Consider the following 23,222-nt stretch of genomic DNA (forward strand, 5'->3'; position numbering starts at 1 on the left):
GAAAAATCTTCACCTTTGCTACCAAGAACAGAAGTTTGGGTACGCCATTATGGCATGGCTCCCATGCCAAAGGTCAGGTAGTGGTGATGATGGCTAAGTAGCCAGAGACATTCTGAAAGTTGCAAATTACACACCAGGCCCAGCATCACAACAGAAATGTCTCCCCTGTCTCAACTATTTAAAGTCACCAAAAGACACATGCCATTTCCCCTCAGACCTGGTCCCAGGAGCATGACTTTTAAAGCAGTTGTGTGATTAAATTCTAAAGGAGTAATTATATTCTGACCCTCTTCTAGAGGGAAAACTGTTCCGCCCACAGGGGCACCGTGTTGTCTAGATCCCAGGGAGCCCCTCTCCATCAGAGATGGGAGGCTGGATTTCTGATACGTGAAGAGAGATTTTCAGCATGCATGTTCTTCAAGATTCCTGCACTGAAGCTGAGAGAAAATGTTCTGTTTTGCCAGCATTCCAAGTTAGTTTCTTTTCTGTGCAAGTCATTCAACTTTCCTGTAACATGTTTCTTAAATAAAAGGCTCCCCAATAGTGTGATAAATAAAAGTCGTAAACTTCTTAAATGTATTATTCAACGATTTCAAAGGCAAAGCAGTTGATTTTACTAGACTATAAAGGCTTACAGAAGGCTCCTTCACTGCTGCAGTCCCCAGCCCTGGTCTACAGCAGACCCGCCAAGGTAGATGTACTGTCTCACGACTCTGAACTGTCCTTATAATGTAACAGGTCATGAACACTGAATCTCAAAAATAAAGTTCTGCAATAATTTTAATCTAAAGTTTTATAGCTGTTCTTATACTTTGCAACCAGCCTCAGATTTTATTATATTAAAAAATATTTTTTATTTATTTTTAGAGAGAGGGGAGAGAAGGAAAAGGGAGAAACATCACTGTGCAGTTGCCTCTCGCACACCCCCCAAACCGGGGACCTTGCCTGCAACCCAGGCACATGCCCTGACTGGGAAGTGAATCGGGGTGCTTTGGTTCTTTCGCAGGCTGACACTCAATCCACTAAGCCAGCCAGGCTAGTCTCAAATTTTCAGTTCATGTCAGATGCAACTACAAATACATACATAAAGAATAGGTTTTTTTCCTAATTTTCCTCCTGCTTTTCAATAACATTTTTATATCATTTTATGTTCTTATTATAAACAAGATTAAAGTATTAATGCATTCAAACCAAATTCTTAGAAATTACTAAGAATAGCAGTTTTGACACAAATCTCACATTCTCTAATATACACAATAAGAAATCAGCAAACAGAATCCAGTGTCGACACTTGCCAAAGTGACTGTTAGGGAATGAAGTCGGCATCGTTTCCTCTAAGGGGTTCGCCACTTTCACCCCTGCCCGTTTGCGGACTCCTCCCTCCCCCTAGCCCAGGCCTCAACTCAGCCCTGTGATTGTGCCTTCCGTGGTCCTCTCGAATCCTTTCCACAGCTACATCTTAAGAACCTATTCATGCGAAGGATCAAAACAGAACCTCGTACAGGAATGGGAAATTATCTAAAATTATACTTCTACAAAAAGTGAAGCTTGGAGGGCACTAACCTAGAAAGTGATACTGCTAGGTTAAAAGACAAGCGTTTGTGCCACAGAAAGTCACTCCCACTCTATCCCCCGTGGCCCCCCCGTTTTCACTGAGTATATGAAACGTTTACCTGCAGCAAAAACCAAACTACCCGTTCCTTACCACCACCACCCCGTGAAAAAAATACCCCCTCCCACACACTGTCCTCACATAGCACCTATGCCCAGAGGCATGTCCCGTGTCTGGGTGGTGCTTGATGAGGTGAGGACCTCGGCACCCCCTCCCGCCCCCAATGCTGGGCCCGTCCCAGCTAGAACACTGGTGCCAAGACTGAGCTCCTCTCAAGCAATCGGAGCCCATCCATCTCCGTGATCACACCTGACATGTACAGTCTCCACATCTTACCTCCTACCACTTACTGAGGAGGCAGGTCAAGATTTATCACACATTTTACAGAGGAGGAGACAAAAGGTCCAAGGTGAAGTGGTTTAGGCGATTGCTGGCCTTCTGCCAACTGCCCCCTACGTGCCAGATCCATTACTGAGCCAAGGAAGCGTCTTGCATCATCTCATTTAAGCTCACAACTTAAGAGATACTATTATTTCTATTTAACCTTGAAGAGGTTAATTTGCCTAAACGCAAACCTACATGGCAGAAAACCTTGGGAACCAATAAATCACACCTTGGAACATGCTGTGACTGGTATCACACAAAGCAGAGGACACACTCAGAGAATGTCACTTCTGCCACCCTGGAATTGGGAGGGGTGTGTGTCTTGTGGAGCTGAGGCATTCAGAGTAGATGAGGGTGTCGAACCCGGTGCACTGAGTGCTTAATGAAGATTGTGAACCAGCTTCTCAAAATGTTCTGCTAATGAGGAAACCTGAAAAATGACTTCAACGTGGAATTTATTTTGAGTGAGAGGCAGGTAATCTTGCTTGAAGTCCAGAATTTGGGAGACAATCAATTGGGGGGAGAAGAGAGGAATAATTTAGAGGCTTACCTAGATTGTATTTTATGAGCCCAAACCTAGCAGTATGTGTGAAACTGTAAAACCAAAGTCACTATTACATTATATCAAACACGGGGGCCAGATTATCTACTTAAGGAGAGCTGTAGATTTTTTATAATCGAGTTTCCTCTAGTTAGCTAGAGGAAATCATCTGCATATAAATAAGGACCATGTTTCCTGATTTGGGTTAAAAAAAAAAAAACCATAAACCAAGTCAGAATATAATGTTTCTTAACATAAAAAAATCTTTATTGTTATTTCAGCTTAAAAGGTGATCAAAAAATATTCTGCCCTTAACTCATAGCTTCATAGAGTGTCATGGAATGTGGTTTCATTTGTCATCTTCCCCTAAAGCAAGAAAAAGCAGAAAAAGTCTAATGGTGTTTTTGGTTACGAAACTAATTCTACATACAAGATAGAGAAAATTACAGTTTCATGCTAAAAATAAAAGTATTTATAAAATAACGTATTCCACTTTAAAACAAAGCCATGAAAAAGATATTCCATTTTATTTTATTTATTATTATTGTTACTGTCATTTTTTACAAACAATAGATTTGCTGCAACATGCTCTGGCTCATATTATTGAATTAAAAAATTTAACACATTTCAAAAATATCAAAAATACACTATAATGAGTCTGAAGATTACAACGCGACAATGATTGCACAAAACCGTAAGATGTGAACTCGCCGTTGGGATGACATCCACCGGCAACAGTGAGAGGAAACCCGATAGCATCTGGGAGAAGTGCATGAAACTGAGAACACAAGGAGCTTATGTGTGATTGGATGGTCACCAAACGAGGGAAACAGAGCAGGGTCCACTGTAGCTGCTTCTCTCAGTCTAGGAAGTGCTTATCCAGCTACGGGCAAAAGTCACTAACCAGAGAGAGAAATTAACTTGCCTCCGTGATTGGGGGAGTCTGAAAGGTCCCGCCAAGAGGGAAGTAAAAAGTGACACAAGACAGTTCTATAGTGATGCTGCAGACATCACCGAATGGCTTGGAGACTATTTAATAATTGATACATTTATCGATAACAGCCAAGTGCTCCCTTATGGAGGTCTCTTCATGAATAATTATTGAGTAGACAGAGGTGAGCCCGTGGCTTCCAAGTACCTGCTTTTGCTGAAGGTCTACATGGAAAGAAGAGTATTATTTGTTGTTCAGTAGATCAGCCAAACCTAACTAACTGGCTCCATCTCCTGAAAAACAGCACTCGCTACAAGCAATTATAATAGCACCCAATGATTACCAAGCTGCTCATGTTGGCTCTTCTAGACACCAGGAAAATGAACTCACACACTTATTGCACACGCACACTCTACAGTAGTATAAGAAAGCTTTCACTTGTGTTTGGAGTGGTAATTCACTCTACGGTAGCACGGTAGTTTTATGATAAACCAGCATTCAAATTTTCAAATATATTCCCAATTCATTTGGATTAAAGTGAGAGTTCCACGGCTGCCAACATCTGTGAATTTTTCTTTCTTCCATAAGACGCTGAACTGCTCCCATAAGCAGGAGTGATGTTCTTTCAGAAATTCTCTTAAACTTTTCTATTAAATGGGAGGTACACACGGAGACCTGAGAATCATGCAGAGGCCAGGATCTCTGGATAGAGATCGGTGGTACTCTGCCCACCTGGGGAACATGTCCTCGGGGTGAGTCCTGGGAAGCAGGTCACACCCGCCTGGAGACGGACTCCTGTCTTTCACCACCTCACAGTCTAATCACACACAACTACTGTAAACGGCCTCATAGGTCAAAAGACTGTGTATATTTTTGGTAATGGGCTATGGCCTTTTTACCCTCTGTTTCAATACAGAGCAATTATAGAGGAAAATGAATTAAAGGAAGTTTTTATAAAAAAAATAGTTTTGGTATAGCATACATGAAAGGTTTCCAATACAACTTAATGTTTCCTGAAAATTCATCTACCACACAAAACATTGGGAATTTTAGAATTCTTCTGACTAAAAAGTAAATACTTCTGAAGTATTTGACAATGGGGTTTTGTAGTGGTTCCAACAAGTAGGGTGGGTAACAAAGACAAGAGAATTCACAAATAAAGGAAAATTTTTAATAAACTATACTACTAAAATGGTATGTTCCCCAAACAACTTTCTTTTCTAGATAACATCACTACTTTATCACTGAAATTTTCTGCTGTCTGGGGAGGAAGATGTTTGACATCACCCGTCGCTATCCTCCCGGTGTGTCCTTCATTTCCATTTTCCCTTCACCTTTTCCCCATATAAAGCTAAGGCAGCAACACTCTCGTCCCCATCTTTCTAACAGCACCTAAACTTTGTAGGAACCAGTATGTTCCCCACTCGTATCACGACCTGAGTTCTGGAATTCTGCAGTAGCCGACTAAGTAGTTTGACACAGGATGTCATGTGTTCCTGACAATTTGGGGGCTCAAATTCAGATTCTTGACGAGTCGAACTTTGACAGTCATCAAAGTGTATGGAGTGTATGGAGTCCCCCAAGAGTGTACCCCACCAAAACATGCACATGGGTAGGAGGCCTCTGAGAAGGTGAAGATACATTATGACCAACCATTTGTGGACAGGTCACCTGTTTTTCTACTATTGCTTTAACAAAAACAAACGCCCCCCCCAAACCCACATATTTAATGTATATATCAACCATATCTTTAACATTTTATTTCTCATGAAACAAATTAAAAATGGTTCCACTTTACTATCTTTTTAATTGTGAAAGTATTCTAGAAAGTCAAAGCATATTCCCCATTGGGTAATATCAAGCAGTGTCAAAATTTTGTAGGAATAAATAGGAATTCATTTTCCTAAGTAAATATTGTAATAGAAAAGGCAACAGAACAAAAATATGGAAAGAACTGTATTTTTCTAGGGTTACATGGAATGTGCAAAAAAATATAGTAAACCAGGTTTTCTGTCAGCTTCGGACCTTAATTAAGTCTTTCTTAGGTTAGTAATCAGCCCAGTACTATCAAATCATGGGACATGGAGAAGCAGTTTTCAGAAGAGTACTCTGTTAAACATTGAAGAGGTGAGCTCTCAACTCCCCTGCAACATTTCAGAAAACCATCCCTAGGCTCTAGAGTAAGAAAAGGAACTGTCTGACCCCCTGAGCTCCATCCATCCACCCTTCTGTTCTCATTCAGCCTCGGCCTGCTCAGGGTCATCTGCTAGAACTCAAGGTTACTTGGATGTGAGCGGCATCCACCTTGGCCCTACATACTAGGAGGCTGGCTGCCAACTCTACCACGTTATGCAGAGGCCAATCCCGAATGCCTCTCCTGTGATCTGCTGGGAAATTCCTAGCAGGTGTCACATCTGTCAAGGAGTTTTTCTCTTCGGGGGATTTGGGAGAAGTGGTCTTAGCCTTCACTCCTTTCTCATCTTCATCCCCTGCAGTTTCTCAGGAGCTTTCACAGTGTGACATCCAACAATGAAATCAATTTCCCAGCGCCCTTCCTAGTACCCTCACAGAAGGCTCCAACACCCACTGGTCATTCTACCTGTGGACAAAGGTGCTGGGCTGCCTCTGAGAAGATTGGCTCGAGTGCAGATTCAAAAATAAAAAGTTCACAGTCAATGAAAAGTGCTCTCATTACATTACATACATAAATTATCTGTTGATTGGTTCTATATTTCCAATAAAGGTCATTTTGACAGGCTGTATTCTCGTAGAGAAGAATGAAAAGCCATGTGACTAGTCACATCACATCTCATCAGTTAGGCTGAGACATAAGGTGATTTCTCTGTCACAGAGATCCATCAGCAGCAATCAGTAAAAGGAATTATCTTCAGTTATTTTCCTCCACAGAAAGAGTCCCTTTCCTGCCCAGGCAGGCAAATTCTCAAAAGTATCCTAGGAGAGAAAGGGTTAATGGCAGGTGGTAGGACATACAGAGCAACATCTGCTTTCTTCCCAGTATCTCTGGGAATTCCAACACAGGTTAAATGTAAAACTTAACACTGATGGTGTTCACTAGCTTATCTGGAGCGAGACCCTGATAGCTCTCACCGTATTTGGCTCCAAGTTCTAACCCCCTCATCTACGGTTTAGAAATGCAGAGGCAAATGTCTCTGGAAGGGTCTCCCACCCCGACACCACACAGCCCAGCCCAGCCCAGCCCTCCCTGACGCCGGGACTCCCGCAGAGGGGTTACAGCGCTGTGTCAAACTCCTCTGGGAGCTCGGTCCGATGCTCTTCATTAGGCTCGGGCTCAGGCCTGCTTTCCTGGTGCTGCTTCATTTGCTCCTTCACTTCTTCTTCTAGGTCACGAGGTACAACAAACTGATCCTCTGGCTCCAGCTGAGTGGGGGCAGCAAAATAGCCAGTTTTCTTCTTGGGTGCTTCTGTGGCCACTTCAATGAGGTTCAGGCTATCTTCTAGGGGGACAATAGAGCCATTGGAGAGTTTCTTTCCATAGAGACAGGAAGTGGAGGGAGACTTCTGTAACTCCATCTTGTCCTTGCTCATGGGCAGAAGTATGCCACTGTTCACACTGTTCTGCCTTCGGATCCCAAAAAACAATCCTCTCCCATGTTCCTCGGGACATGGGGCAGGAAACTTCTCTGTGAGAGCGGGGGAGTTCTCAGGCTCCCCCCCCCTACAGCAGTGGATATCTACCTCCACTTCCACCCTGCTGCCATTTGTTATGACCCCTTCAACGGGCTGGTCATCATCACTGTCCAGGCCATTGTCAGACTGATTACTTGAGAAAGTCGCACAAGAAGGCTGGCGCTGAAAAACCCCAGCGGTGGGTGTTGGATGGAGGCTGCAGCGTCTCTCTGGCCTCGGAAGCAAGCCAGCATCCAGGCCGACAGTGTTATGTTCATCAGATGCAGTGGATCCCACCTCACTGCTCACCTCTGAAGTGGACATCTCACTGCTGAATTCGGAAGCGATACCACTACTGGAGGAAGGAGTAGTTGGCTTGGGAGGGTCCTTGATGGCAGTGGTTGAAGCAAACCCCACAGGACCTGGGAGGCTGAGCCCATTCATTTCACAAGTGCAGCCTTCCTCGCCAATGTTCAAATAAACCACCATCGCCCCCACATTGTCCTGACAACCATAGCTCTGGGCTAATGTACACAGCTTCTTGGCAGCTGCTAATGGGTCTTGTACACGACGTACTGCGCTGACAGCTTCTGTATATGACAAGTGTTCCCACAATGCTTTGTTTCCCAGAATCAGCAACTCATCTTGAATGGTAAGTGTAGTGGAAGATATGTGGGGCTTGGGAAGGATCCACGGGTAGAGGTATGTGCAGCCCAGCATCCGGGTACAGCAGGTTACCCCATTCACTTTGTTATCCTAGAGACAGTAGAATGCAAATTTTGAAAAACGAGCAACAATGACATACAAGTTATAGCTTCCTAGGTCACAATGCTCACAGCTCTGCAACAAAACAGAACTGCCATGTTATATGGTTTTCCCTAGAATCTGTGCAATTTTTAATGGACTTACAGAAATAAATGTATAAAATTCCAAAAGGATAACATATCACATGGTAATTATACTAAATAGTTCAGAGGATTGATGTTGTAACCAATTAAAATTAAGTGGCTAAAAGGCACCTCAATCTCGAAAGATATTTGCTCTAACACGAAGTACAGGCCTCAGCATGTCTTTAAATCGAGAAACATCTGTGAGGAAAACAATGAGCATCACTAAGATGCTCAGAAAGGCCAAAACTGAAATGGAGCGTTAAAAATGATTTCTCACTCAAAGGCACAATTGGTACTGAAAAGATTCAGGAAGATTTTAAATGGTTAAGAGAATTTGTATAGCTAGAGCATTAAATAATCTCTAAAGATACTTAGCCTAGACAAGCAAAGTGAAATCTGTAGTAAATTCACCTACTCAGCAAGGACTGCACCAAAGGTGAAGGGCAGATCAATAACCCATGTAATTCCAAACTCGGAGGAAAAGGAATAACCCTACTTACAGGCTGGGGATATTCATCTCCCAGGCACTTCAGACTTACTTCTGTTGAAGACAAAACCAAGCAAAACCTCTCGAGCCACTGATCTACTCATTTCATATTTACAGTCATTCTCTGGGAGAAAATCCTGGCTCTCTCGTTTATCAGAATTTGTCATGAACACTGAATTTTATTCTCCTCAACTGTAAAATGGAAATAAAAGCACTTCTTCCAATGGTGGTCATAATAAGCAAACAATAAATATCTATAGTTAAAATAACATTTATAAAAATATTTCCTACTTGTCTAGGACCCTCCCCCCCCAAAAAAAACTGAAACAACAGCATCTAAATTCTATAAAAAGAGACTAATCAAGCAAAAAGTTATCTTTTATCTTTCATTTGTTTTGACTGAAAGACCTTCCCCTAAAGCAAATGCCTCACAGTTTCAGCATCTTCATAGTATCAACTACATCACAGTGATAAGTTTTTTGGTTCTGTGCTTCCGTGAAGCACATGAAGAGTCCTAACATGAAAACCTAACATGAAGAATCAGTCCACTTCAGAATTTGGACAGGACAGCTCAGACAGGGACCCACACTAACACGGAGCAAAGGCAATTCAGCAGAGAAAGGACAGTCCAGCCAACAAAAGCTGCTGCGACAACTGACACGCACATGCGAGAAAAGGAGCCTAGACATGGAGATTCTTTCTGGACAAGAATCTAGAAAGGAAAATTTACACCTTTCACAAAAACAAATTGAAAACAGATCTGACTTACTAAATGTAAAACACGAAACTTGTACAGAATAATACAGAAAAAAAAATCTAAGTGACCTTGGGTTTGGCAATGAATTTTTAGATATAATACCAAAAATACAACCCATGAAAGAAAAATAAGTGGGACTTCATTAAAAGTAAAAAAGCCATAGACTGGGAGAAAATATCTGCAAAACTCATCTGACAAAAACTTGTATAAATTCACAAAGAACTTAAAGCTCAACCATAAGGAAACAAACCAATTAAAAATGGGCAAAAGATCTGAACAGAATTCTCCTTTGTGATAAACAAGGTTCGTAAAGTAATTGCTGAAGTCTCTTTGAAACCAAAAATGTTATGCTAATTTTAAAAACAGAGAAAAGCTATAAAATAGTAGATACACTGATGCTTCATTATTTAAAAAAAAAAACAAAAACAAAACAACCCACCAGGGCGTACAAGCCAAATGCAATATAACGGGAAAAATATTTTGAAACTTTGCCTTTCAGAATAGGATGCAAACTATAGAAACTTCTTTCTTCTGTTTGCAAATTAACCAAGGGTGACATTTATATTCACTTTACATGCTGGACACACATCTAAAGCAGTGATTTCCAACTGATGTGCCTTAAGAATTTTTAAAACATGTACTACCTATTTATTTAGTCAGGGGCACTGACCTCTTTTTCTTTAAATTGTCAAATTAAAAAGAAAATGACAACAGCTAATACAACAGTAGCTATCTGGTGTGAATGGATCAAAATTATATCTAATTTTTGCCAGAATGGCAAAAATATATTTCTTGGTGTGCTGCAGAATTTTAGTTATTAATTTATGTGTGCCATGAGACGAAAAATGTTGAAAATCACTGATCTAAAGGATCAAATTGGGATTTTCCTTCTAATTAATTTGCTTTTTCCCCTTGCTGGTCATTAGCTGCTCACCAGACTTCCTTCTAGCACTGTCGTTGGGCTTGGGCACGGTCTACAAGGCTTGACAAGAGGAAAGTGGGCCTCCGCTGCCTCTGCAAAACCGCAGGCACTAGACCAGGGGAACGGAAGCGACCGGTGGAAAGAGATTCACCTCTGTTATGATGGCTTTTTGGTCCTTCACCCTTTGGGCCTCTTCTGCATCCTGTTCCAGGCTGAAGACTTTAGAGAGGGGCACTGGTTTCCCATCTCGGCACAAGACCGCTTGGCATGTGCCAACGTTGGCCACCGTCAAGCTAAAGCTACTTGTTGGATCAGCAGTGTCAGGGCGGATGTAACAAAGAAGAGCGGAGGACCCCAGCTTCTGACCAGCCATCCCTAATTTCCTGTTTGGAATGAAAAGAAAATGAAGACATGGTAGCTAGTTGCAGAAGAAAGTGGCAGTCCTTCATGTCCGTGACTTTGTTTTCCTGCCAGGTGACCGTGAGCCAGCCTCACCTTCACCCACCTGAAGGCAGTCTCTGCTAGAGGTGATGATGCCGGAGAGAACCTACCTGCCTTCCACCCTCAGCTCACTAAGTACAGGAATTTCACACCAAGGGTGAGGTCAGAGGACATAGTGAAGGTACATCTTTCTCCCTGTGACTGATCATAGAACACAACGGCCTACTTCGGTGGTATCAACTTGAAGCCGTCAGAATCACCTGGAGGGTTTGTTAAAACACACATGGCTGGGCCTACCCCCAGAATTCCTCATTCAGTAGTCAGGGACTGGCCCAATATTTGGCATTTCTAACAAGCTTCCAATGAAGCCAAGGCTGCTGAGATTATTGTCCAAGAAAACCACACACTGAGAACTCCTCTAGGTTGTGAACTCCTTGAAGGATCATAATTTTCCTCGTATTTCTCCCCCACACACAGCATCCAGCCTCCAGCACAGAGTACACGATGCTAATACGCACAGAGCAGATGCTATAAAAGAGATCTGGTTTCACATTCCAGCTTTGCCATTAACTGGCTATAGATCCTCAGCAAGTCATTTCTGTGAGAAATTTTTTTATAAAGTACCCACCTCTTTGGCTTGTTTTGAAAATTAAAGATATGGTATGAGAAATGCTTGGTACAGTGTCTGGTTCTTAGGTGGTACTTCATAAACTGAGTTCTCTTTCCCAAATCCTTCATTTTGCCAAGTTCCTGGCTCAATTCTAATGCTGAAAAATAGACTCTTTTCCCTACCTCTTTGCTTCATGTTATAATGAGAGATAAAACCAATTTGGGCTCCTGAAAGGAGCCCAAAAGGATGTTCCCTTTCAACACTGATTATACTAGATAACCTCCTCTAAGTTATGCATATTCTGTATGCAGCTCGCCTGATGGGGAAGATGCTCCATTAGCTACTAAGAGATTTTCAATAGTTTGATTATAAGGGGTTTTAACCCTTATGTGGCTTAGAAGATTAGTTGGTAAATTCGCATAAGTATTTTAAACACATGAATCTGATCAGTGCTTAACCTCCTGTAGGTCACTGACTCTTTACAGAAGTTTATAAAAGCTTACCATCTTCCTTCCCCCAAGTGTACAAATGCATATATACATACACAATCTTTTGCACATGATTTCTGGGCTTTCCAGGACCTCAGTAGCCTTTGGGTTCAACAGAGAAAACACTGATGGCTCCACAGGCTCTTTAAAGATCAAAATCCCCACATTCCACGCTGACAGAGAGAGGTCAGGCAGAAGGAGCATAATTTCATCTTGATCCCATCCCCTATAATCTAGACCCCGACCTTCTGGCTTAGTGAGATTTATTTTCCAAAAGTAGAACTGAGTTAGGGATTATTCAACCCACCTGCTTACCTGTGAGACACCAAGAAGGTGTTAGCCATGAACACTGTGTCACTTGTTGAGTGCTGTACCTCTTCCAAAAGCACATCCGCCATGGTGCACTGGAGTAGGCGAGGGAGCTCCTCGTTCCGGTCCCCGTCAAACATGCCATACACAGCTCCAACCCCCTCTGCAAAGCTGTCTACAGCCAGTGCAGAGATACACAGCCTATTACAGACATACAAGAAAGACAAACATCAAAGAAAGTTACTGGTAAAGGATTATCTCTGATGTAAAAAGTGAGTACTGGTTGAAGGTAGAAAGAACACACGAAAAAGTGTTAGAACATTAAGCAGCATTTGAAAGAGTCAATGTTGTAAGACACGGGGCCATTCAGCCACATTTAAAGGCAGTACGTACTAGCTTTGCCATCCTGCCTAAGGCTGGAAAGATGAAATGTTTCCTCTGGGCAGTAATTAAGGACTAGCACTGCCAGAGACCCCCCCAAGGAACCCTGTACTTAAACAAGTTGCATTTGGTATGTCTTGCAGCACAGGAGAAGGTACATCAAAGAACTTTGGGGTGGACAGGTATGTGGGTGTTACAAACTCAGTATAAGATGTGGGCTCTGACTGGGTCGTTTTGGAGAAGGTTTAATGAAGGGGTGATCATACTGGATTTGGAGCTGTCAGAAGGCTGGGCCATCTATGGCTGAGTAGCTCAGTAAGTCTTAAGTACAGGACAAGATTAACAGGAAGATAAAGCTGCAATAGGTAGAGAAAGGGGCAGTCACCTATTTTAGGGATGAGAGAGAGCACGTGGTATTTTGTGGCCTGTGCACTCATCTTGTTTCTGTCTCACTGCATCACGTCTCGGAGGGGGTCTTATCTGATGTGGGGATTCTGTGATGTGTTTACATTCTACATGAGATCATGGCCCCCCGCTTCTAGCATGAGATCAGTTTCCAGATGCCAGGGGCTGGCTGCCTTTTTTCTTTCTCAGGTCCATGGCCAAGATACTCACTTATTTCTCTGACCTGCCATCTCAGCCAGTCCATGGCTCCAGAAAGTTGATGTGACTGTAGACTCAGTGGTTGGCAACGGTTTCTGATCAATTTTCAGGGTTGTGATATGGCTGTGGGAAGTAAAGGAAGGGAGGATTGAACTGTATACACTTCTATACTTTACAAAACTACCCCAACAGTGATATATATGTTTTTATAAAATAGTCTATTAACAGACTAAGATTCATTCCCAGAGAGACTACGTGAAAGTAGTGTGCTGACCCACCACCCAAAAAGAAGGGAAAGGGTAGGAGGAAGATCCAGGGCCCAGATACTGTTATAACTGATGCTGTTCATGTCAATGGAAACTAAGCACCACAAAGATTTCAAAGTTTCAACCTACTGCCTACTTATTTTAAGTATTTTGGACAGTTAAAGTCTTGGTACAATGAATGGCCTGCACTGTCTCTGACATGTTGCAATGTCAAGTGGACTGTGCCACCTAAAATATCTATCCATGCCTGCCGCATAAAGATATTTATTCGGTGTGTGGCTGAGCAGTAGCCATGATGCTGAGTTCTAACATAACCGGACTAGAGCATTTACATAAATGGACAGAACATCCATCCATAACTGAGTCAAAGCAGACAACCAAGGGGTTTTATTGCTTCATCCATTCTATTCCTTTAAATAATTGAGATCTCCACAGTCCTTAAGAAGACCTACACATGGCTGGTGGGCACGTGGGATTCATTTTCAAAAATGCCCTTACCTAAATGTGTCCAGCGTCTTGTGTTCCAGAACCAGATTTGTATTTCCAGTCAGGTCAAGGTCTTGTAAGGTAGCAGGCAGAGCCTCCGGAATTAGGATTTCTGTCAAGTCATTGCAGCTTAGGTCTACAAACTGAGAGGAAAATGGAGAAAGTGAAAGAAAATACATCATAGGCAGTTGATTCTTAACCCCCTACACTCAATCTCCTACTATATTCTCCAAGGAAACGTAACTGCTTCCCAGGAATCCACTAAACATACTGCGATCCCTAACTGCCACTTGCTTCTTCCTTCTGAGATCAGCCTCATTCACACCCTGCCAGGCCCTCCAGAGAGACACCATGCCAGCCCACAAGAGTACCTGGATCTGAGGCAACTGTAGTATTTCTGGGAAGATGCTGATGTGGTTGGAGTGGGCAACGAGGGTGTGCAGCCTTCGGCAGTTCGCTATGGTCGTGGGAATGGTTTTAAGCTTGTTGCCACTTAGGTTCAGTTCCTCCAGTTGTTCCAACTTATTTAGTTTGCTGAAAAAGAAACACCAATATACCACGCTGCACTCAAAATGACCTGTCAAGCAAGTTTTATAGCAGCCAGTCTACAGAGGTGACCTGGTCCACTGCCAGATGACTGGTCTTAATGAAATTAGACTCCAGAAAAGGGATGGGCTCACCAAGGTGGCAGTCCCTGCTAAATCTCAGCCTAATCTGCCTCTCCATGTGTTTTTAGGGCTCAGAGCTTCCCTTGCTTCTCTTACAGCTGTAGGCTTTTGAGGGCGTGAACAGCTTCCTAGTATGTGACTCACAGGGAGCTGCTGAATCAGCTTCAGCCTAGGGTTGGTAGACTAGCCATGGCACTTGCTTCTCCACTAACTAGTTGCAAAATACTACGTTAGATACTGTCAGCCTGTATCAATAGCCTCAGCTATAAAAGTAGCTGTACTAAATCATGACTAACAGTCCTTTCAGTTTTAAATTTCTACTGTTACCTATTCATAATATAATCCATCTTCACTAAACATTTTATTGAGTGTTTATTATACATACAGTGCTGTGCTAGGTAAGTGATTCACACTGTTCTGCTGAATTGGGCAACAGTAAGCAAACTATCTCAAGATGGCCTAACTCCTCTATCTAGATTACTACAAGTTGCTCTGATTTCTTTTTACTGATGGATTCAAAAAATTATAAAAATGAATTGCTGTAACACATAGAGAACATTTAGAAAATAAAGAAAATAAGTCAATACCACCAATCAAAATGATTATTCTTATTTTGCTGAATTTCCTACCCAGCTTTTCATATGCATATTTGTTTTACATAAAGTTTATATCCTGCCTTTTTCATATTAAATATCATAAATAATTTCTATTGCTAGGAAATCCATAAATACCTTTTGCGGCAAATTAAAACTGTTTTCTTTTTTATTACAATAGTGGTATATATTCACTGAAAAAAGAAACAATTAGGAAAGAAAATCTTTTAATCCTACTACCTGAGATCTCTGCTGACATTTTGTTGGAGAGTATTTGTGACCTTTTTAAATGCAAGAAACTACAGTTTTCAAATTAAAAAATGATGCTGCACTATAAGTTTTATAACTTGCTTTTAAAAAAATACTTAATTATATACTTTAGAAGTGTTCCATGTCCAAACCTCATGCTATTCTCACACTACTCGGAGCCCGCTTGGATCTCTCTGGCTCAGTGCCCCCACCTCAGGTGGTCTGCTGCGGGGCACCCGGAACTGGGCTGGATTCTGAAGACAGTGAAAGAGAAGCACAAGATCTGATTATGCCTGTGCAATTACTACACTGTCTGGGAGAGGGCCTGACATGGATTTATTATTCAGTATAGAACATACATTTTATTTAACGTACTGCTCCTAAATTTCATTTAGATTTATTATCTACATTCAGAGTACTCTAATTTTGTATGATCATCTGTTCGTTCTTGTCTCTACTTCTAACTTCTTATTTTCATATTTTTAATGTGCTTTAAGTTTTCTATTGGCCTGTTTTTGACCTCTCCAACAACAAGAATGTCATCAAATTAGGTGAAATTCACGAGTCAGAGTATTCACCTGGTATCTCCCAGCACCTTCATAAACCAATTTAACTTGTCAGTGGTCTGTCATTTTCACTTTCTATGACAATATGTGGGGCCAAGTGAATTAATCTCAAAAGATTTCAAGAGATCTATCACATCCTGAAATTAATATTCTGTATTCACTTTAGAAGTCACTGTTAAATATCCTGCTTATCTTTTATGAGCTCTAAATATGTCATTTCATAAAAATTCACAAAAGCTATAATTACCAAAAGTTTTCCTGAGCTTATCACATTTCTAAGAAAGTTTATAAAATAAAAGTAGAATCAAAATATACAGTTTTGCCCTGGCTGCTGTGGCTCAGTGGATTGAGTGCTGGCCTGCAAACCAAATGGTTGACGGTTCAATTCCCAGTCAGGGCACATGCCAGGGTTCCGGGCCAAGTCCCCAGCAGGGGGTGCATGAGAGGCAACCACACATTGATGTTTCTCTTCCTCTCTTTCGCCTTCCCTTTCCCTCTCTCTAAAAGTAAATAAAATCTTTAAAACTATATATATCTAAAAACTATATATACATATATACAGTTTTATTGTTTTCAATCAAATCACTAACATTTCTCTTTTAATAGTTTTTTTCAAAATATGAGTTTTAATATTACTTTCATGGTAGAGATGGATTTTTCTGGTATCAAATTTATCAAATGTATTTTGGAAGATACTTATTTTTCTTCTGACACTGTTTAAAACTTTGACCACATTAAATGTCTCTCTCATGTATTCTTACAGGTGGAGCCTGGCTAACTGCCATTCATTTCTTCCCCCAAGAAAGCCCACCCTACCCGAGGCTCTGCGCAGTCCGGCTGGCTGCCTATACATGTCTAACGTCCTGCACTTACTACACTGCACCGCGATGGTATATATACTTGTCTGTTTCTCCAGTCTGACAGTATGTTCCTTAAGGACAGAGGCTGTAACCTCGCCACCACTGCTTCCTCAGCACTCACACAGTACCTGACTTACAGCAGGCATCCAATATTCACTGCTGATCCTTGCACAAAATGGGTTTGAACTGTGCTTGTCCACTTGTACACTGATATTTTTTTAGTAAGTACGGTTGGCCCTTCATGCCCACAGGTTTCCCATTCATGGACTCAACCCTCTGTGGATGGGAAACAGCATTTTTGCATTCCCAAACACAGTTTCCCAGCTACAAATCAAACATAAGTTGTTGCTTTTTTATCCAGAGGTGGTTGAATCCACGTATGCCAAGGGCTGATTGTAGAGTCAAAAGTTATGACTTTTGACTCATCCCCATGTTGTTCAGGGGTCAACTGTATATAATGAATTAACAAACTCAACAGTATTTTATAAAACAGTGCTAACAAAAGAAAAATTTAATTTATTTCATAAGCCTGTACTTTTCTAGGTTGAAAATTCTCACACCACTCATTATTAGGTAACTACAACTAAGAATCAAACACATTTTAACCACAACTTCTCTGGTTACTGATACTTAACAACTGAAGTACAAACACTTCCCCATCCAATTAGTAGAATCACAGCATCAGTAAGCACTCGACATAAAGCAAGAGTACCCAGTAAGACAGCTGCAATGTCATCTGACAAATGTGGAATTCCTGTTACCTGTCTGGAATGACCGAAGCCTGCCTTCACTTACCTTGCGGGAAAAGTCTGTAGCTGGTTGTTTGCAAGATGCAAGATGCGCAGGTGCGGGTGCCCCACGAGGACAGGCACGCACTGGTCGGTCAGGAGGTTGTCGGTCAGATAGAGCAGCTGCAGGGCGCTCAGACTCTCCTCCCCGGCACAAGCACATGGCAAAGACTCCAGACTGTTAGCAGATGCGTTCAAGTATCTGAGGCTGACAGAACACACAAGTCATCGCTTCCTTCACGGTTATTTGTTGCATTGTGTAGAAAACATCAGGTCACCTCAGTAGGGAACACCAGTATGACATGCTCCAAAACTCATGACAAAATCAATTTTCTCCAGGTAGTTTTCCCTGATCAGTTCTAAACAACCAAAGTTCCTTTCATTCAACTCATGAAATGAACTCATTGACTTCATTTATTCTACTTATTCATTTATTCTGCATTCTATTTGAGGATACAGGCTTGGGCATAGCCCTGGGCCTCTGCAGTATTCTGAAACCTACCCTTGCATCATCTTTTCCTGTCTCAGTGTCCCTGAAAGAGTGCTGCTGGGCAATGTGTTCACACACAGACGAACTGTGAATGACACCCTTCGAAAATTTCTGTCTGATTCCAACAGCACTGTATTTATTTAGTTAAATCCCTTGTAATCCCCTAATAATGGGCATACAGGCTGTTTCCAGCTGTTTGCTATTAGATACACTATAACGAGCACCTCTGTCTTCTTATCCATTCATTTATTTATTTACTCTGAGAGACAGAAAGACAGACAGGGAAGGAGAGAAACATCAACTTGTTCCCTTTATTCATGCATTCCTGGTTGAATCTTGTATCTGCCCCGACCACAGACTGAACCTGCAACCTTGGCTGTCAGGACGACTCTTTAACCGACTAAGTGCCTGGCCAAGGCGATTATTTCTTTAGGCTACAATTCCTAGAATCAACTCCTGCATTACACACACTGCCAAACTGAGCTCCAGAAGGGCTAATACCAAGTTATACTTATCATATATACTAAATGTATTATATATTCAAACACTTCTTGGAATTTCAAAAGATTTTTTAGAAAGTCCAACCAAAAGTATTGAGATGTTTAAGCTGACGAAGAACATAAGCCAGATACTTGTGGGCTAAATGCTTTTTTATGTTTCCTGTAGCCTAGCAATTTTCAGCCTTCTTCATCTCCTGGCACACATAAGCTGATTACTAAAACACTGTGGCACACCAAAAAGACATTTTTTGCAGATCTCACACAAAAAATAGGTATAACCCTGGCTGGTGTGGCTCAGTGGATTGAGCTCGGGACTGCGAACCAAAGGATCGCGGTTCAATTCCCAATCAGGGCACATGCCTGGGTTGCAGGCCAGTTCCCAGCAGGGATGGACTAGAGGCAGCCAAACATTGATGTTTCTCTCCCTCTCTCCTTCCCTTTCCCTTTAAAGATAAATAAATAAAATCTTTTAAAAAATAGGTATAATTTCAATTCATTCACACCAGTTGGCTATTGTTGTGTTGGCTGTTGTCATTTTTTTTTTTATTTGACAATCCAAGGGAAAAGATCAGTGTCCTGAATAACAGATAGTGCATGTTTTAAAAATTCTGGTGGCACACCAGTTGAAAATCACTACTGTAGCCTTATGTTAAATTACTACTGCTTATCTCTGTCTTTTTCCATGTCTAAACTGGAGACAGTACTGCCTTCTCCATATTGCAGAAGGCTATAATTAAAAACTAATGTTTATTGAATGGTGGGTAACATACACAGTAGATAAACCCGATTATGGGTGTTAAAATAAGAAGACATATTATCTATTGTTAATTTACAATGTGAAAGCAAATAACACCTTCTGAACAGTTACCTTTAAATGCACTTATCAAAATAGGTAGTAAAAAAGTGCTGCAAATAGAGAATGAAAAACTTAATGATAGCTTGATAAAGCTAGAAGCAAAAACTAAGTGAACTGGTATGTCCTTTTGTCCTAATGCAGAAGCTGAAAACTGCCAAGGAAGCTGTGTCAGAACGTTGTAATTTCTCTTTAAAGGTCATAACTGGCCCTGGCTGGTGTAGCTCAGTGGATTGAGCACGGGCCTGCGAATCAGGTGATCTCGGTTCGATTCCCAGTCAGGGCACATGCCTGGGTTGCAGGCCAGTTCCCGGCAGGGGACACACTAGAGGCAACCATACGTTGATATTTCTCTCCCTCTCTCCTTCCCTTTCCCTCTAAAGATAAATAAATAAAATCTTTAAAAAAAGGTCATAACTGTATTCATTTTCTAAGATGAAAGTCCAACCCTTCCCCATCTGTTTGAAACTGTTTACAACACCAAAACTTAAGTATCTGATGGTTACTTCAACTTCTGAGTTGAAGATTACCTCCTCATAAAACAGTGTCACATTTTATTTCATGGAAAGTGCAAATGTCTCTATCCATAGCTGGACAGTGAGGTGAACACTGTAAATCTAGTTCCAAAGGTCACCCCCATGACCAGCCAGTGCAGTCTGTTTAAACCGATGATTCAGCCCTTCCGCGTACCGTCTACAGGACTTACTTTAAGGCCTTGGAGAAGAGGGTGTCCGGCAGCCGGGTGAGCAGGTTATGCTGAATGTCCAGCACCTCCAGAGGGACGTGCTCCACCAGCACTGGGAGGTGCTGCACGCGATTGTGTCCCACCATCAGTTTTCTAAGACTCAAGCTACTAAGAATTCTGGAGGTGGGGCAGGGGTGGGAGGACAGCACAAAGACACAAGAAACTCACTTAAGTCTTTCTTTCTGAGTCTGCCCTTAGATCTTGAAGTGAAATCAGTAAGTGAACAGAAACACACTTTTCTAGACAGTATAATCTCTGACAAATGCCTGGCCCGAGACAGCAGCCAGGGCTGTGTATTTACCCACTACCCATCAGGAAGTCCTGAGGGTCATTCCGGGAAAAGGTGAATTAACAAAAGCAAACAGCACAGAACAGACCTAAGCAAATAATTTCTAGAATAAATCGACTGACATTTTAAGTCTGGATAGCACCAAAAAGTTCAGTGAATATATTAATATAATTAACTATAATAAATCAGTAACACAATTTATTAAAACAAAACCACTATTCTGCACTTAAAATGTGCCAGTCCATTTAACTATGAAGGTCAGAAGGGTTAGTGCCTGATTTGCCAAGACCTCACACTGAATGTAGTAAATGGCACCATCAGGATTTGAACTAAGGTCCGACTCCAAAGCTTGGGTTCATATCTACTATACTGCATAGCCTCCAGTTTAGTTTTAAAGACTCCATTAGGTGATAACTACACATTTCGCACCTCACATAAACAGAATTTTCAATGCTTCTGAATACACCATTTACCCCTTCCCCAAAGCACATCTCTCTTTCCCCACTCCACACGCAGAAATCCTACCATCTTGTCAAGGGCTGCCCAAATACGCACGCTCCACGAACCATTCTCTAATTATTTAAGTTCTGATTGTCTAAAATATTTTATTTATACAGTGCAGCAATGAAAAGTGAAACCAGGAATGACCACATTCAAATGCCAGCTCTTATCATTTCCTGGTTAAGTGTGACCTTGGGCAAGGTACCTAGCCATGCCAAGCCTTCGCTGCCTCATCTGTAAGATGAGGATAACACTTATATAATAAGGCTGTCAGAGGAGTAAATAAGATAATAAAAATGAAGTTTATAGAGTATCACCCCGCTCACAATAATTCATCCAATAAAAATTATTAGTAGTATCATATCACCACCTACGCCAGCAACTCCTGTTACGTTTTATCAGTTAGCTGTGCACAAGTCCAACTCCCTGCTTACTGAGTTTCTCGCAGGCCAAGATGATGCACTGGCCCGACTGTGCCCCTCAGAGCACTTCGCCCTGCCGTGCACTCAGCAGGCACTCAATATTCATCGAACAAATGAATGACAGCACCTATGCAAGGGAACCCAAATCTAGGAAACTAATTAAATACATGCATACAAACACATATTAACATACATGTACATAATATCCACATCAACACACACTTACCTCATAGGAACCTCTGTCAGAAGATTATAGCTCACATCTAATATTTCTATCTTCTTTGCTTCACAGGCCCAGTCTGGGACACATTCCAGCAGGTTTCTATAAAAAATAAATAAATATAAGTTGTTTATGATGACGAGTAGAACTCATTCATTCATCTGTAATACATCCGTAAACTGGCCCATGAGCCCCTCGAGGGCAGGAGCACCATCTCCAAGGCATTCTGGGTGCACTTCCTGGAACACACTAGGTGGTCAATGAACGCTGCTGAAAGGTGAACAGACAAGTACCCACACGTGCTTCACTGGATCAATATGCTCAAACAAGACACAAAGGCTTTCAGCAGCAGGAAGGCACACATGTAGTGCGATGGTTGAGGGAGAGAGGAGGAAAGACTTACTGGAGGAAACAGCATTTTAAACAAACCTTTGAAGATGAGTAGGGTTTCCACAGGTATAAGTGGGGGGAGAAGAAATGTACGTTCTGGAGAAAATGAACAGAATGAATGAAAGCCAGGCAGTAGGGGCACAGGATGATGGGTGTGGGGTGGGAGGGGGAAGCTGCAAATCATTTAGAATGTGAATTCAAATATTTAGTAGAGCACTGGGCAGGCACCTAGTAAAAGAAAGGTTATTTTCAGAGGTTACTCAGCCTCCATAGGCCTCAGAGTATCTCCGGATCAATCGACTGAAACGAGGAGGCAGAATGAGCTACGTGCTGTAGAAGTGCAGATGCTGCTAGGTGGCTGGGCTGGGATGCATCAAGGCGCGCTCCCTGAGAAATATGACATCTGGGTTAGAATCTGAAGGATTTTGTGCCATGATGACCTGAAGTGAGGACGGACATTCCCAGAAAGAGATGACAACATGAGTGAGAACACACAGGCAAGAAATGGCATGACGCATGTGAGAAGAATAATAAGCAGTTTGGTGGCATGGCAGAGAGTGATTAAGAGTCAGGCTGGAGAGACCTAAATCACGTCCAGAAGGTTGTGACTTTATCCTACAGGTATGGGGGTGGGGTCACTGAAGGATTAGTAAGCAGTGGGGAGATGAGTCAGTTTTGCACTTTAAATAAAAGGTCACTCTGTGGATACACGGAGGTCTGTTTGAGGTATTATATCAGTAAAAGGAAGAATAATCAGGGAGCTGTTACAGAATTTCAGACAGGCAATGACATGGGCCTAAAGGAGTGGTGATATACACTGAAGGGAGGGGAGGAGTTTCAGAACTATTTAGGAGGGAAAAGGCCAAACTACCAGAGATGGATTAGACATGGGAGTAGAGCAGAGAGAAGAATCAAAACGGCTTCCAGGTTTCTGACCTAGATGAGCAGAGGGAAAGCCACATCCAAAGACCAAGAAGCTCCAAATGAGGTTGGAAATCACGAATCTATAGTGGTGTCCATCTGGATATGATTGTCTTAGGATAATGCCCAAGCTGAAATAGAAGACAAGTTAAAATGGGGTGTAGAGGTGGGTGAGTTTAATTTTGTACATGTTTAAGGTACTGGGAGGTGTGCAGGTTGAAATGGCTTAGTAAGGAATGAGACACGTGGGTCTGAGGCCGAAAGGAGAGGGTCTAGGCTGGCAATCTGGCTGACACTGAACCGCAGCTGAAATCACTGGAATAAAGGAGATCACATCAAATAAGAAGTAGAGCAGGCCAAGGACAGAACAGACCCTGGACTAGGCACTGTCGAAGGACTAGCTGTGGAAGA

The 23,222-nt window shown here is 41.9% G+C and overlaps 1 protein-coding gene across 2 annotated transcripts in view; it reads right to left on the bottom strand.

The window, feature by feature from the left end:
• Nucleotides 1-4,150: 4,150 nt before the first annotated feature.
• Nucleotides 4,151-23,222, bottom strand: part of PHLPP2 (PH domain and leucine rich repeat protein phosphatase 2) — a 68,692-nt gene continuing 49,620 nt past the window's right edge. For both annotated transcript variants that reach the window (XM_037063692.1, XM_037063693.1), the window contains exons 11-19: nucleotides 21,507-21,602; nucleotides 20,030-20,185; nucleotides 17,488-17,688; nucleotides 14,128-14,290; nucleotides 13,769-13,899; nucleotides 13,017-13,127; nucleotides 12,027-12,221; nucleotides 10,324-10,555; nucleotides 4,151-7,872 (exon numbers count right to left, since the gene is read on the bottom strand). In XM_037063692.1, coding sequence (XP_036919587.1) covers nucleotides 6,718-7,872; nucleotides 10,324-10,555; nucleotides 12,027-12,221; nucleotides 13,017-13,127; nucleotides 13,769-13,899; nucleotides 14,128-14,290; nucleotides 17,488-17,688; nucleotides 20,030-20,185; nucleotides 21,507-21,602 — 2,440 coding nt within the window. In that variant the 3' untranslated portion in view covers nucleotides 4,151-6,717. The remainder of the gene's footprint in view (nucleotides 7,873-10,323; nucleotides 10,556-12,026; nucleotides 12,222-13,016; nucleotides 13,128-13,768; nucleotides 13,900-14,127; nucleotides 14,291-17,487; nucleotides 17,689-20,029; nucleotides 20,186-21,506; nucleotides 21,603-23,222) is intronic.

Source organism: Sturnira hondurensis, unplaced genomic scaffold, assembly GCF_014824575.4.
Source record: "Sturnira hondurensis isolate 20B ecotype Veracruz unplaced genomic scaffold, ASM1482457v3 Scaffold0014745, whole genome shotgun sequence".
NCBI lineage: Eukaryota > Metazoa > Chordata > Mammalia > Chiroptera > Phyllostomidae > Sturnira > Sturnira hondurensis.